This window comes from Lepidochelys olivacea, assembly GCF_965140295.1.
Source record: "Lepidochelys olivacea isolate rLepOli2 genome assembly, chromosome: 1".
In the NCBI taxonomy this organism is placed as follows: domain Eukaryota; kingdom Metazoa; phylum Chordata; order Testudines; family Cheloniidae; genus Lepidochelys; species Lepidochelys olivacea.
Genome location: NC_140411.1, coordinates 192,232,860 through 192,248,727, shown reverse-complemented (window position 1 = coordinate 192,248,727; position 15,868 = coordinate 192,232,860). Strand labels below are relative to the sequence as shown.

Genomic DNA, 15,868 nt, shown 5'->3' with positions numbered 1-15,868 from the left:
GAAGATACTTTCAAGTGACTCATTGCACTGCTATAATCTCTCCAAGAATGAGATCTTCCATCCTATTCACTTTTCTCTCTAGATTGTTCATCCTTCAGTTTATCGTCTAGTTTATATATTTGGTACTGTCACGTAAAGCAGTTCTATCCATGCTGCAGCTTTGATCTACAGCAGGCCGCTTCACCATGTTCTTCAAGAATCTAACTGGTCTACACTACAGAGTTAGGTTGACATAAGGCAGCTTACATTGAGCTAACTCTGTAAGGCTCCACACTAAAATGTCGCTCCCGCCAATGTAAGTTGCTCACTATTCTGACTTAACTCCATCTCCACAAGAGGTATAATGTTAAGTTGATGTAGTTAGGTCGACGCAGTGTCCATATAGACAGTGTTGCTTACATTGTCTATTGCTGCCTGAGGCTGACAGCTGGAGTCCTGCTGCTGCCTCCTAGTGAGGGAGGAGAGCCAAAGCCTGGGCGGCAGGGCTCAGGCGGTCAGCCCTGGGCCGCAAATGCTCCACAATGCCCCAGGCTGTCAGTTAAATTGGTGCAAGTTCTCCTGGTGAGGACGCGCACTGCCATCAGAAGGAGCATAATGTGGACATTAAATATCAAATTAATTGCTGCAGTGGTTGTACGTTGACTTAAGTCGACTTAATTTTGTAATGTAGACATGCTCTCCAGAGAAAATTCTGATAACAAAAATTAGTAAAGAGTGCAAAGACAACCCCCCCCCCACTAATTTTGCCAAATACAGTTGCACTTGAATGGCTTATGTAGCAAGACACGCAAATGCAGAGAACTCACTGCGTATCCTGAAGAACCGGAAGTTGGGATTTTTCTCCCTTTGTCTCTAGGAAGTCTGAGACTTAGCCTAGATGTTTTATCTTGGCTCAGAAGGGCTTTCCCGTCGCTCAAAGGATAATTCCCAAACAACCAACCTGTCTCCAAAATTAATTCAGTAAAGGTTGGATAGAGTGTATGACTAGATTAAAAAAAGCTTTGTTTCCTAGCAACATAAGAATTGCCATACTGGATCAGACCTGCAGTCCATCCTAGTCCCTTACTCCTTTCAGTTAGAGGTGATGACTGTGAAATCTATGATTAAATGTAAAATGCCTGTTTTAATTTGGCTGCTCTCCAGAGTCATGAAATGAGTGTAGACTCTCACCGTTCTGTCTGGTGCAGGCTTTTTCATTTGTAGAACTTTGACAGTATATCTTACTATATAGGTCAGGGGTGGGCAAACTTTTTGGTCCGAGGGCCACATCTGGGTGGGGGAATTGCATGAGGGGCCATGAATGTAGGGCTGGGGCAGGGGCAGGGGGTTGGGGTGTAGGAGGGAGTGCGGTGTGCAGGAAGGGGCTCAGGGCAAGGGGTTGGGGCGGAGGAGGGATGTAGGGTGTACGAGGGGGCTCAGGGCAGGGGGTTGGGGTGCAGGAGGGGTCCGGGATGCGGCAGGGGGTTGAGGTGCAGGAGGTGTGTAGCTGGGGGCTCAGGGCAGGGGCTCAGGGTTCAGGGTGCAGGAGGATTTGGGGTGTGGGCTCTGGCCGAGTGCGGCACTGCTTACCTTGAGCGGCTCCAGGGTGGCAGCGGCATGCAGTGGGGCTTAGGCAGGCTCCCTGGCCCTGCGCCCCTCTCAGAAGCAGACAGCACCATGTTCCTGCAGCCCCTTGGGGGAGGACGGGGGGGCAGAGGCCTCCATGTGCTCCCCTCGACTGCAGTTCCCTACCCCGAAGCTCCCATTGGCTGCAGTTCCCTGTTCCCGGCCAAAGGAAGTGGCGCGGGCCCTGCAGCACCATGGGGGTGGCAATCCCGCTGGCTGGATCCAAAGACCTGATGGGCCATAGTTTACCTACCCCTGATATAGGTGGTTTGCACTCTATATTTGGAGCATAAGAAAGCAAAGAAAAACAGGGTCTTTAGGAAACTTCTAAGACCGCACAAGCCTTGACTGTTCACAAGTCTGTACACGTTAGAGACAATTTCTGGAGGAATACCTATAACAAGGACACTTTCTCTAAAAGCGTTAACAGAATGTTTTGTAAAGATCTGAAAAACTACTGTAACCTCTTTCTCAAAACTCTGAAGTGGTCTAAGCCAGTGGCCCCCAACTTTTTCTGTTGTCCTTGCCCCTTACCAGTGTTCCCTCTAATTTTTTAGGTCCATGTGTGGAATGAATTTTGTTATGTGCACCAATATGGAGGTGATGTGTGGTGGGGGTGGGGCCCAGGGGTTGGGAGTGTGTGTGTGGGGGGGGGGTCAGGGCTGAGGGAGAGGGTTCTAGTGCAGGGGGCGGGGTGAAGGCTCTGGCTGGGGGTGCAAGCTCTGGGGTGGGGCTGGGGATGAGGGGTTTGGGATGTAGGCCCCCTGGGGCTGCGGCAGGGAGAGAGGACTCCCCCGAAGCCCTTTCTTGCCACAGCAACTTGAAGCCAGGTGATAGGCACCTCTCTGCAGCCACAGCAGCTCTGGTGGGGCTGTGCTTGGCAAGGCCAGGGGAGGGGCTCCGCTCCCCACCTGCGCGGCCCTTTATAGCCAGCTGTGCAGCTTAGAGGGAACTTAGCCCCTTGCCCGCAATGGAACTTGTCTGTGCCCTCCACCCAGAGCTGCGGTCAGGAGCCACTGAGAGCGGGGGCTGGGCGCATGATATCCTGAAACGATACAGTGCCTGTTTTTTCAGAAGTACTGAGGGCCCATAGCACTGACGTCAGCAAGAGCTGCAGGTGTTCAGTATTTCTGAAAATCAGGCCCTTAATGTCTCCATTTAAAACTCTTGCTAAAGTATTTAAGATTATGGATTCCTACAGGGAAATGTCTCCTCCTACATTCCATTATCTCTAACAGAACCAGGAAGCTAACTTGTTTCCTCTTGCTCAACTTTAGTAGTATGTCACAAGTTTCTGTGAAAGACATGCCCTAGTTTTCTAATATATGCCATGCCAAGATAGGAATTAAGAAGTGTTTTCTCAATAAACTTTTCCAAAGAGGTTTTTTTCTCAAAATGCACAGAGCTGTCAGCTCTGTCTTGTTAGATCAAAGAAATTTACAAACTGAGAACACTGACGTACTTGTAAGGACTGTATTGGCCCTTCGTGTGTCAAAGAATGTATTATGGAAGCTAAGTGTGGTAGGTCTTATTTGTCTTTTTTACAAAACACACTACATAGTCGTTTTCACTTCCTAGACAGAAAAGATTGACTTCTGTGCAACTTGATATGGTCAGTCAAGAGCATCTTCATCCCTTATAAAAGTCATGCTAGTCTTGGGGCACAGTGTTTTCCCCTTAGCTCAGAGTGTTGACAGTTTCCAACATCATTCATTTTATTATGCAGAAAAAAAATGATTTAAAGAAAACTCACAATGAAACTTGCAGATATCCTACCAACAAGCAAGTGATTTGTAACCCCCAATTACATTTAATGTATTTACCATTATAGTATCTATTAATTTGAAAATACTGTCACTTCCTATATCCAGATATAGTCTCTGTGAGACTTTGGAGTTAGTTACTGCCATGCTGCAGAAAGCCCTGTAAACAGCTAATGAGGGAAACCAAGTCAGAGGATATGATGGTGCTACCTGTTGATCTTCTCAGTGATTTGGCTCTACCATCAGATGCTGCAGCTTTCACTGGTAAACAACATGCTGATTTAAACCTAGGAAGGTGAACACAGCTCTCTAGAGTGCAGGAGCATATAATGATAGAGCCAAACTGGGATTGTGGTGTAGTAGGTCCTTAGCAGGTAATATTGTTTTCTTCTGTAAGTTGTTTATAAACTCCATGCACAGTTTTGGTGCTTTATGTATAATTAAAAAAATAGTGATCAAAGGCATGAACATTTGGTTGGTGATATAATCGCGGGAGAATAAACTACTTTATTCTGAAAACAATTAATGGAAAACTTTTTTCTTTCATTTTTAAAGTAGCATGAACAGTTTAGCTGTTATGCAGAGGAAGGCTTAAGGGGTCAATCAGTCATTAGAGAATGGATCGACTTCTGAAGTTGCTATATTTGGATTTGCAAGGAAAAGATGGAATGCATAATTTAGACTACTCATAAAGCAGTGCTATTGTGAGAAGAATATGGTTGGATTCTCATGGTACTTGTGAGTGGGACAGAGGAATTGTGTGCCCATCTTTATTGACTCTAGAGAATTCTACTGTTACTGGAGTGGGACTGGAAATAAGGAATTTGGATGAAACTCATGATTTACATGTTGGCAAAAAACTCTTAAATTTACAAGATATTTTAAATGTGTAGTGCTTTAGCTGAAACAATATTTTGAATACATACTAACCATTTGCTAAGACTTCATTGTTTATAATTTAGGAATGTGATCAGAGATATAATTTATTCTTTTTCCCCTTTACTTTCTCTATTAAATTTACAGGAGCCTTGCTCAGCTGTCATGGGCTATGGGAAAAAAATTGACAAATCTATAAGAAAAGGTCTGTATTGGCTGCTACATACTATAGCAAAAGATTTTGATGCCTTAAATGAGCGCGTACAAAAAGACACAACAGAGCAAAAAGCATATGAGGAACAAGAGAAGCGAGAAAGAGCTGAACGAGTAAGGAAGATACGAGAAGAAAGGTATTCTACCTTCCTTGGCTTTCTTTCCTCCACATGAAGGGGTTCCATGAATAAAACCGTCATGTTAACGATTCGTTGTGGAGAATTCTCTGAAAACATCCACTCAGTGTTCAGCAGCAGTCAAAAAAGTTAACAGAACGTTGGGAATCATTAAGAAAGAGAGAGATAATAAGACAGAAAATATCATCTTGCCTCTATATAAATCCATGGTTCGATTACATCTTGAATACTGCATGCAGATGTGGTTGCCCCATCTCAAAAAAGATATATTGTAATTGGAAAGGGTTCAGAAAAGGGCAACAAAAATAAGGGGTATGGAACAGCTGCCATATGAGGAGAGAGTAATAAGACTGGGACTTTTTAGCTTGGAAAAGAGATGACTAAGGGGGGATGTGCTGGAGGTCTATAAAATCATGACTGGTGTGGAGAAAGTAAATAAGGAAGTGTTGTTTACTTCTCATAACACAAGAACTAGGGGCCACCATATGAAATTAATAGGCAGCAGGTTTAAAACAAAAGGAAGTAATTCTTCACACAACGCATAGTCAACCTGTCGAACTCCTTGCCAGAGGGTGTTGTGAAGGCCAAGACTGTAACAGGGTTCAAAAAAGAACTAGAGAAGTTCATGGAGGATAGGTCCATCAATGGTTATTAGCCAGGATGGGCAGGGATGGTGAGTCATCCTCCCAGCTGTAGACTTTGTTATTTCTGACAGCAATTGGGGGTTCAGATTTAACAGTTATCATGGAACTTTCATTTGGCTATTTGCATCAGGTAAATCTCTTGTCATGAGATATTTGTATGTATTAATAACTCAGGTGGAATTCTGTTTCAATCTATACTTTAATAACTTCCCAGATTGGTTACTGCAATTCCATTCAGACAGGTCTCCCCAAGAGTTCCCTCTAAGTGCAGTTACTTCAGAATGCATCAGCCAGAGAATTTATTCACATCAGTTTTAATCAGCACTACACCTGTTCCCAGGCATTGCCTTGGGTGTGCGCTGTTCAAGTGATTATAAATTTAAGTAAACAACCAAAGTTCTCATGCAAGGCTTTAATTAGCCAGTTAGAATTACCCATAAAGGACTTCTGTGAAATGTAGTGCTGTAGTACCAATGCTGAGCTATCAGCAGTCCCGCGTTTACCTTAGTATTAATCCAAGGAAAAGCCGTGCTAGATAAATTGCAAGGATTTAATGTAGTACAGGCCCTTTCTACCAAGCATCTGCTCTAAATACAGATAACACCCCAATGTACTGGCCAATACTTCATTCTTCCTGAACTCATGTCAAAGCCCAGGTGAAACAAGTGGGCCCTGTAGAAAGGATGCAGTGAAAATGGACAAATATGGGCTAAAGCACAGCAGGGATCAGAAGACATTCCAGAGCCATTATTCAGAACATCCTGCTAGCAGCCCTGTCTGTAGCTTGTAGAGGGGGAATCAGCCTGTAGCTCTGCTGATCATAACTGTGGCAGCATGTTGTGAGGAGGGAGGCAGTTTCAGGTAGCCTGGTCCCAGGCCATTTAGAGCTAAATAATTGATTTTATGGAGTTAGTTTTCAATCTTTCTTTTTTTAGGTTAGCTTAAAACTCCATCAGTTTGGAGTACAGTATTCAAAACACAAAGACAACTGTAAAAAAAACAATCTAGCATGAGTTGGGGGATGAATTAGTTGACCTAATAAGTGTTCTAATATTTCTGATTCTATTGCTTCAAGATTCTTCTGTTTTTTAACCAAAAAAATAGAGAACAAAGGGAGAGAAAAGAAACTGAATGTGAAGGAAGAAATGTACCTAAGGAGGTTGACTCTGAGCCAATTTCTAGCAACCCCTTCCAGCCAATATCTACTGTAATCACTGAGGTAGGAATATTTAGAAATGTCAATCATATTGGACCTACAGTTAACAGAGGTATCTGAGCAATTATACAAATCTGGGCTCTTGAGAGTTTTGTTCATCTATAAAGTTGCATACACATTGTGATAGCTTTCATCATGAGAATCTTGGTTTCTTTTGAGTGTTTGTTCTTGTCCATTCCATGTTACCTGTGTAACATGCCACATGCACTGTTGCTGGAGATTTTACCCTCAGTGGTATCTGTCAGGCCGGCTCTAGCACCCTCTGCAGCTGCGTGCTTATGTGTCGCTATAAGGGGCACTGCCAGCCACGTACCCTCTCATTTACTTTTTACCGCTCATGACAGTTGCTGGAACGACCCCACTTGCTCTGGCAAGGCTTTCTTGTCAGTGGTTTTTGGACTCTAACTTCATTCTTAGTTATCATAGTTCAGTGTATATAGTTTTTGTAATTAGTGTTAGTGTACATAGTGTAAATATGTAGTTCCTGGGACTCCTTCACCCCAAGGCCTGGGCATGCCCTGGTGCCCAGGCTTCAAGCCTTGTACCTTCTGTGGCAAACCTGTGCCTGTGAGTGACCCACGTTCCAGCTGCTTGAAGTGCTTGCAGGAGACTCACTTGAAAGACAAGTGCCAGATGTGTCAGAACTTCAGATCCTGCACTAAAAAAGACAGGGACATTAGTCTGACAGCTATCCAAATGGAAGCCGCCCTCATGGATTCAGCACCAAGCACACTGGCGTCAGCGTGAAGCACTCTGGCACTGAGCTCTTCCCAGTACCATTCACCATCTCCAGTGCCAAGGAAGAAGCAGAAAAGGCAATTCACCGACAGAAAGTGCTCACTGGTGCAGAAAAAAGGCAAGCGGAGGAAGGCAGCACAGTGAGACCCATGCCAGGCTACTCTTCCTCTCCTGGTCCTGTGATGGCACCGTCGACTCCATGTAAAGCATTGAGTCCAGTGTGGGACCCTCCTCTGACACCTGGAAGCCACTGTGGTACCAGTGGTCTGACCGATCCATAGACCCTGGGGGCTTTTCAATGGGACATCTGTCAGTTCCAGTGACCGGAAGTAGGAGGGAACAAGGAGCGTCAGGATTCTTCCCAGCACTTGGCCCCCTGGCACTCTCTAAGGAAAAGCCATCCCTGATCCCGGTGTCAAGATGACCTTATGTGCAACCTAAAGCCCTTCACCAGTACCCAGCCTATCTGCCACTGGACTTCAGTTCCAGTCCCCCTGCCGGCACCTGACCAATGGGCCACTGGCCTATGCCATAGCCTTACTGGAATCCCTGAGGGTTTTCCCCAGTACCAGGTCCTACCTCCCATCGCTCCTACTTGGTGGTTTCCAAGAGATGGGCTACTGCTCCTTCCCACTTGGCACCAGACCCCGACTGCGATACCGACCCCGATACCAATGTTCAGGAGTTGGCTCAGGTGAACATACTTGAGGAAGAGGAAGGAGCCCCTCTGATGCAAGCTACCTCCTCATCCTCCCTAGACGAGGCTGTCCCGGGACCCAGTAGCCTGCTTCCATAGGATGACTTCAGGGCCCATCAGACCTTCTGAATCAGGTGGCTGTGGACCTGGGTCTCGAAATTTGAGTAGCTCAGAGGCATCACACAGCCTTATTGATATCCTGGTGGCAGCAGCTCCCTCCAAAGTGGCCTTACCCATCAATGAGGCAGTAATGGGACCAGTCAAGTCCCTGTGGCAAGCTCCTTCTCTGTCCCCCACCTCAGAGAGGGCAGAGAAGAAGTATTATGCCCATGGTTCAAATACATGTACTCACACCCTTTCCTCCTCAGGGTCCCTGGTGGTGCCTGCAGCAAATAGGGACAGGCAGGGCCAGTCGAGTGCAACCCCCAAACAAAAGGACACTAAGAGACTGGACCTTTCTGGAAGAAAGGTTTATTCAACGGGTACCCTTCAACTGCATCTCTCCAACCAGCAAGCTTTGATGGAGAAATACGATTATAATCTATCAGACTCCTTGGCTAATTTTAGGATTCCTTACCCCAAGATTCAAGGCAGGAGTTTGCTGCCCTCATGGAGCAGAGTAGGAATGTGGCCAGGACCTCTCTCCTGGAGGGTCTGGATGCTGCCGACTCAGCAGCTAGGATAATGGCCTTCACTGTCACCATGAGGCGTTATTCTTGGCTCCAGTCCTCCGGGCTTCCTCACAGGGTCCAACGGTCCATCCAGAGCCTCCCCTTTGAAGACTCCTCTCTTTTTTCGGAGCAGACAGACGCGAGACTTCATGGCCTAAAGGACTCGAGAGCCACCCCATGGTCTTTAGGCGTTTACACTCCATCAGCTTCTACAAGAGTAAAGGGAGAGGTTATAAATGGCACCAACCACTCCCGTCGGGCTCTCAGAGGTACTCTGGGGGGCCTAAGAAGGCTTTTTAAAGGTGTGTCAGAGGGCACTGTGCCAGTCACCATTTCGGATCTGACTCCCCTTTTTGTTTTGGACTGTCTGTCCCTATTCAGCCCAGCATGGTCATACATAACATCAACCCATTGGGTCCCAAGTACAGGGACAGTCAGGTATACCCATGAGTTTTTATCCACCTCTCCCTCCCATCGCTCTTCAGGCACCCATCTCATGAGCAACTCCTCGTCCAGGAGGTTCAATCTGTCCTACAGATGGGGGTTGTGGAGGAGGTTCCACAAGACTTGAGAGGGAGGGGGTTTTATTCCTGGTATTTTCTAATCCCAAAGGAGGCCTCTGGCCCATCTTGGACCTGCATCACCTCAACAGAAACTGAGGTTCCGCATGGTCTCCCTGGCTTCCATCATTCCCTCCCTGGATCCAGGAGACTGGTACGCCACCCTCGACTTAAAGGACGCATACTTTAACATTTCTGTCGTCTTTGGCCACAGAAGATTTCTCAGCTTTATAGTTGGTCAATACCATTACCAATTCACTGCTGTTCCCTTTGGCCTATTGGCAGCCCCCCAAGTTTTCACAAAATGTATGGCGATAGTAGCAGCCTTCGTCAGACGGTGAGGTGTCCAGCTCTACTCGTACCTTGACTGGCTGATCACAGGTTGGTAGCAGGCTTAAGTACAGAACAGTATCAGCATGGTCCGAGCCACCTTCCGATCGCTGGGTCTGTTGGTAAACGAGCAGAAGTCACTCTTTTCTCAGTTCAGAGAATAACATTTATTGGGGCGGTGCTCGACTCAACCTAAGCCAGAGCCTTTCTGCTGGAGGCCTGATTCAAGCCCATGTCAGACCTGATATCCAGTGTCAAGGTCCACCCAATCACGACAGCTCAGGTTTGCTTCAAGCTATTGAGGCACATGGCAGCATATACTTCAATCTCGGATGTGTCAGACTTAGAGTGGGGAGTCGAACTCAGAACTCAGGGCCTCTGGTCCCAAGAGGAACTCTCCCTGCACATAAATGTCAGGGAGCTCAGGGCAGTACGCTTAGCATGCCAAGTGTTCCTTCCCCAGATCTCAGGCGAGGTGGTGCAAGTTCTGAGAGACAATACTGTGGCCATGTTTTACATCAACAAGCAGGGTGGGGCTTGATCTCTGGCCCCGTGTCAGGAAGCCATCCATCTGTGGGACTTCTGTGCAAAGCACTCCGTTCATCTTGAGGTGTCCCATCTCCCGGGAGCGCAGAATGTATTGGCTGATAAGCTCAGCAGTTCCCTTTTCTCTCACCACGAGTGTTCCTTTCACCTTTGGTCATCAGGTTCATCTTCCAAAGGTGGGGGCCTCCCCAGGTGGACCTGGTTACTACCAGGCAAAACAGGAAGTGCCATCAGTTTTGTTTGCTGCGCAGGCACAGCCCAGTCTCCCCCTCCAATGCTTTCCTCCACCCATGGACAGATCTCCTATTCTATGCCTTTCCCCCGATCCCCTTGGTTCACAAGGTCCTCCTAAAAATCAAACGGGACAAGGTGAGAGTTATTCTGATAGCCCTGGCATGGCCATATCAACACTAGTTTGGCATGCTCTTGGAGAGCGGCAACCCCACTCTCTCTCACTCCCACTCGATCCAGATCTAATTTCACAAGACCGTAGCTGGTTGCTTCCCCAAACCTCGTCTCCTTGCACCCAACTGCGTGGATTTTGCATGGCTGAACCCAGAAGAACAGGCTTGCTCGGAACAGGTCCAGCAGATCTTTCTAGGTAGTAGACAGGCTTCCACCAAGGCTACCTACCTGGGCAAGTAGAAGCATTTCCTGATTTGAGCTTCTCAATCCACTCTCTCTCCATCTCAATCTTCCCTCCAGTCTATCTTGGTCTGTTTCCTTCACTTAAAGCAGCAGGGCCTGGCTCTCATATCTATCAAGGTACTCTTAGCAGCCATCTCAGCATTCCACCCTCCAGTGAACAGCAGGTTTGGTTTTTTTTCCAGGCGATGACCATACGGTTTCTCAAGGGGCTGGAGAGGCTGTGTTCTCAGGTCCGTGAGCCGACCTCCCCATGGAACTTAAACCTGGTTCTGTCAAGACTCACAGGTCTCCCCTTTAAGCAGTTAGCATCGTGCCCCCTGCTACTTCTCTCTTGGAAGGTTGCCTTCCTAGTGGTGATCACCTCAGCCAGAAGGGTCTCTGAAATCCAGGTCTTTATGTCAGAACTGCCTTACTATACTGTGTTCTTTAAGGTCCAACTGTGCCCCAATTTGGCTTTCCTACCAATGGTGGTATCACAATTCCATAACAAGCAAGCCATTTTCCTACCAGTCTCTTCCAGAAACATCACAAGAACTCTGAGGAATGGCGGCTTCACTCGGACGTTAGGCTTGCCCTTGCTTTTTATATTGAGAAGGACAAAACCCTTCTGCAAGTCCACACAACTCTTTGTAGCAATAGCGGAAAGGATGAGAGGGCTTCCTGTGTCCAACCAGAGGATCTTGTCCTGGATAACTGCCTGTATTTGGGCCTGCTATGAGCAGGCGAATGTCCTGCCTCCGTCCTTCTTAACCGCTCACTCCACACAAGCCCAGGCTTCATCGGCAGCATGTCTCACGCAGGTCCAAATTCAGGACATCTACAGAGTCGCAACCTGGTGGTTGGTGCATACCTTCGCATCCCACTACAGCATTGCCCAAGGCAGTTACAGAAGAGTGTCCATGAACTCTGAGCCCACCTCCTGGGGTACTGCTTGGGAGTCATCTAACCTGGAATGGGCAAGAGCAACACAACTCAGAACAAGTTGCAAAAGGTTAGTAAGTGTTTTTTGTGTGCTGTGAAGTTGTATCAGTAATCTAACAATAAAGAAATATCTTAGTACCGGTTTAAGAAAAATATTTTGTTTGCCATGCAGTTTACTGCAGAATTTTCAGAATAAACTGTTGCAGTGTTCAGAAGAAGCCATTTTCGGTTTCCCATTTAATTGGAATCAGCTTCATTCACTCTTTTTTTTTTTTTTTTTAATTTTTGTTGCAAAAGTGGGGTTTTATTTTGGCTTTATGGGAGCTGTTTCAACCATGTGCCCCGGTCATATAGGGTCCATCCCTTACTTAACCGTACAGACTTGCGGCATAATACAGTATTTTTGGTTGGTTTAGAGCTGTTGGAATGGTGTGTTAGTTATGAAACATGAAAACTGTATAAATAGTTTTCTTCAGACACATCCTTTTAATTCAAATAGTCATCAGATTCATATTTGGTGTACCATATTTTTCTTTTTTAATTTAAGATATTGTGCTTATAGAAAAAATAGTGAGCTCTGATAAATGTAAATAATCAAGGCTTGGTCCTACTCTCCAGTACAAGCATCCACACGATCATATCGTGTAAAGTCAGCTATGTGCACAATGACAGATTTCACAGGATCCTACAGTACTGCACATCTGTGGGGCGGGGGGAGAAGAAGAGTGCTACAAGTGCTGCAGAGCTGCTGATTATGTGAAACTTATAGAGCAGATACTCTATCAAGTCTGCATTACGTAATCAGTGTTCCACCAAGACAAAATGGTGATTTGCAAGGTATTTCAAAAGGTGTGTGTTTTTCAAAACAAAATAAACGAATAGAAATTGAAGTTAGTAAAAGTTTTTAATTCTCTGGCTTGGGGTATTGACGCTATTTGTACTTTTATCTTTTTCTCGCATGGCATTTAAAAAAAGTAAAAAGAATGAAAACACATTTTGGTCATGAAGCTGTATGCAGCCATTCCTCCCTAAACTGGTTACCGCTCAGAAATCTAAAATCACTTCTAGAGCTTTTAGTTGTTCATTTTTCTAGGTTAAATCTTGAGCAGCATCTTGTGAACCTTGGGGTTTTATTTCCTCTTTTGCACATTCTTGAAACTTGTTAATTATGCTACACATGAAATTTTTTTTTAAAAATGGTCTCTGTGTCTTACCCCCCTGTGTTTAGGATCCTATTCCTATCTTTTTAGAGCAGTCTCTGACACTAAATATTAAGATGATGTCTTGTATTACTTTTGCTAGAATGAAAAAAGAATTGAACAAGAGAAGAGGCAGAGGATGGAGATTGAAAAAGATGCCATTGCCTTGAAACCTAAAGCAGAGCAGGAACAAATGGACACACAGAGCCTGACCAGTAGCTGTAGCCAAAAAACAAATGATTATAGACTGATAGAAACATACAAATCTGCACTCGCACAGCAATTGGAGCATGAAGAAGAGGGTGACCAACAAACCTCAGAATGCCTTGATTCAGGTGATAACTCCAATTTGAATATAGCCACTTACTGTCTTAACTACCATTGTTATATTTAATTTGATTCTTATTTTTCACCCAACTCTTCCCTGTGTCTGTATGACTTTGTGCATGCCACAACACAAATAACTGAAAGATACAAATGCACAATTATGTTACTGTACAGAGGAATGTCATAATTCAACCAAGAATTAGTGTATTCATCAGTCTTATCCAGTTACAATCGACCCATTTTTACCAGTACCTTCAAATCCATACCACACCTTGCATTAATATCAATGAGTTGTACTCACCTATCTAAAGACAAACTTTGGATCTTACATGTACATACATGATTATTTACAGTAATAAGGTTTAAAAGTCAGTTGTGTGTGTTATATATCATGTCAGGACTGCTGTTCATTGCATACAGAATGAAAATACGTAGAGCAGTCCATCCCAATGCTTATAGTCATCAAAAGGACACATCTGTATAGTATAGTAGAGTTCATTCTTAACAGTAAATGTGTGGTCCATGAACTATTGTCTTTCCATTTGTTGTAGATACCAGTAAAAAGAAAACAAAGAAACTGAAGTTAAAAAGGAGTCACAGGGTGGAACCAGTCAATGCAGAGGAAGCTGTTCCCAAAAATCCGACCCCACCTCCACCTCTTCCACCAGGTGAGTTAAATACCTTGTGGTAATAAGTGTGCCAGTTCATGAAAGCTGGGCCCTTAAAAGACTTGGCTTTTTAAACATGCAGAGAAAAACCGTTTTCACCCAGGATTATGCCATCATAGTTTGATTAGTTTCTTTTGAGAATTGCCCATGTAGATCCCCACTTTTATGAGGCTGTTGAGCACTATCATTCTGTCAGTAGGCTTTGCCTAAGTCTCTCAACTCACAAGGGCAAGCTAACCTGCAGGGTATATTTGCTCAGTTCCTAGTTAGGGGTTGGGAAAATTGACCAGCATGGCTGTAGAAGAGTAATATATACTATGCTTCAATAATTCCCCATTTAGATGTAATTTATTTGGTATAACTACATATATCAATAATAACCCTTTATAAATTGTTAATATTACTTAAATGTAACGTGTGACCATTCTGATTTCTTGCTCGTCATATTGTGAGCTTCTTTAATAGGAACAGCTGGAGAAAACGCACAATCACTTGCTTTCCAGAAAGCCAAAAGAAGGCCCAGTGACATCCTTCCAAGAAAGCTCATAATGTGCTGAGTAAGAAAAATCTGATTATTAATATGTAAAGCTGCCAGTAGAAAACTTAATCTTTTGAACTCCTCACAGATCTTGGAAATCATGCACCTTGGTATAACTTGAACATTACTTCTATGACAGGAAAAAAAAAAATGATGGTACCTACAGCAATTAACAGGCAGGTACAAAAATATTTCAGAGATGATTTAGATATCTTGTCTTACAAATGGCTAGTGTCCTGATTTTCAGGATGATCTGCTTCTCCTATCTGATTGAAGTACACTGTTCTTCCAGCTTTTAATTTGGGTAACTTTTTCAGTAACTACATCTATTGATGGAATCTCTTACAGTGTATGCAGTTAGTATTAGATTGAAAGTGTAAAACTGGGGAAACAGGGAAAGTGTTTTGTCTGTTGCATTAACAAAAGTTCAAGAAAATTCAGTAAGTGCAACTCTCTAAAATATTAAGATATTTTTCACTGCTGCTTTACGTTGCATTTTAAATAATATTTTGTTTTCAGTGGATTCACTAATACACCATATATAAAGTATTCCTTCCCCCACCTCCTAATACTTTCTTGTCTCCTGAGGAGAAAGATTCCCCCTCCCTCCCAGCTTTTCTTCAGAGCCAAATATTTTGACAGTGGTACTTTTTTTAATGTGTTTGTTTTTCTTTAGTTGGCTGGGGAACCCCCAAAGTTAATAGACTTCGAAAACTTGAACCTCTTGGTGAAACCCGTCATACTGGTAATTTTTTTAAAAAAAGAGCACTATTCGTTGTTCTCTTATACATTCGTTCCATTCTTCACCTTTTTATTTCTTTAATACCTTCAACCAAAAACTAACCCTTTGCTTGTTGAAAGCATCTTTTAGATTTTAAGTTCTTTTTTTTAATGTGTGTTCTCTTTATTTCCTTTTCCCCCAATAGGAGTTCAAAGCATGTTGTGTCATAAATCATTTGAGGATGTTTGTACAATAGCATACACCTACCTCTTATGATATACCATATAATACTGCAGTAACAGGGCCCATCCCTAAACATTTCAAAATCAAACACTTTTTTTTACTTCATAGTAGTCTAAAACTTTTTTAAAACTTAGAAGTAAATCAAGTATACATTTCAGTTTTCCATATGTATTGGCAACATCCTGAATGTGAGGAACTATAATTTGACAGTTCCAAAATATTTTAAAACAAAACTGCATTTAATTTAAAAAAAAAAAAAAAAAGGTAACTTGTTATGGGCATCATCCATGTGTACTGTGGCATAGATCTGGATACATTTTATTGCCAGAATGAAAATTAAAGGCATCTGTGCACCTTTGAATTAGATAGCTTACACTGTAATAGGAAAAGTCCCTGTAAACTGCAAATGCTGGGAGGATTAAGCTTAGTAACTTGTATTAAAATGTAGGAGATTCCTGGTTTTAACTTTTCCTCCTTGAGCTGAATTATTATTTCTCTTAATTCTAATAACAATTTAAATATTTATTTAGGGCAGAAATAATTTCAGTATTCTTTGTTTGCATAAAACATCTCCTTTTATGGCAGACCCTGCAAGAGATGTTTTCTA

General features: G+C 43.8%; 1 protein-coding gene across 7 annotated transcripts in view; it reads left to right on the top strand.

Moving 5' to 3' along the window:
- ARL13B (ARF like GTPase 13B) overlaps positions 1-15,868 on the top strand; it is a 79,722-nt gene that overhangs the window by 53,320 nt on the left and 10,534 nt on the right. For 2 of the 7 annotated variants that reach the window (XM_084641941.1, XM_084641945.1), the window contains exons 6-10: positions 4,392-4,594; positions 6,343-6,457; positions 12,868-13,099; positions 13,643-13,760; positions 14,978-15,042. In XM_084641941.1, coding sequence (XP_084498067.1) covers positions 4,392-4,594; positions 6,343-6,457; positions 12,868-13,099; positions 13,643-13,760; positions 14,978-15,042 — 733 coding nt within the window. Of the gene's footprint in view, positions 1-4,391; positions 4,595-6,342; positions 6,458-12,867; positions 13,100-13,642; positions 13,761-14,224; positions 14,332-14,385; positions 14,668-14,973; positions 15,043-15,868 lie in introns of those variants that run through there. The other 5 variants (XM_084641940.1, XM_084641943.1, XM_084641939.1 and 2 more) reach the window with 4 other exon arrangements.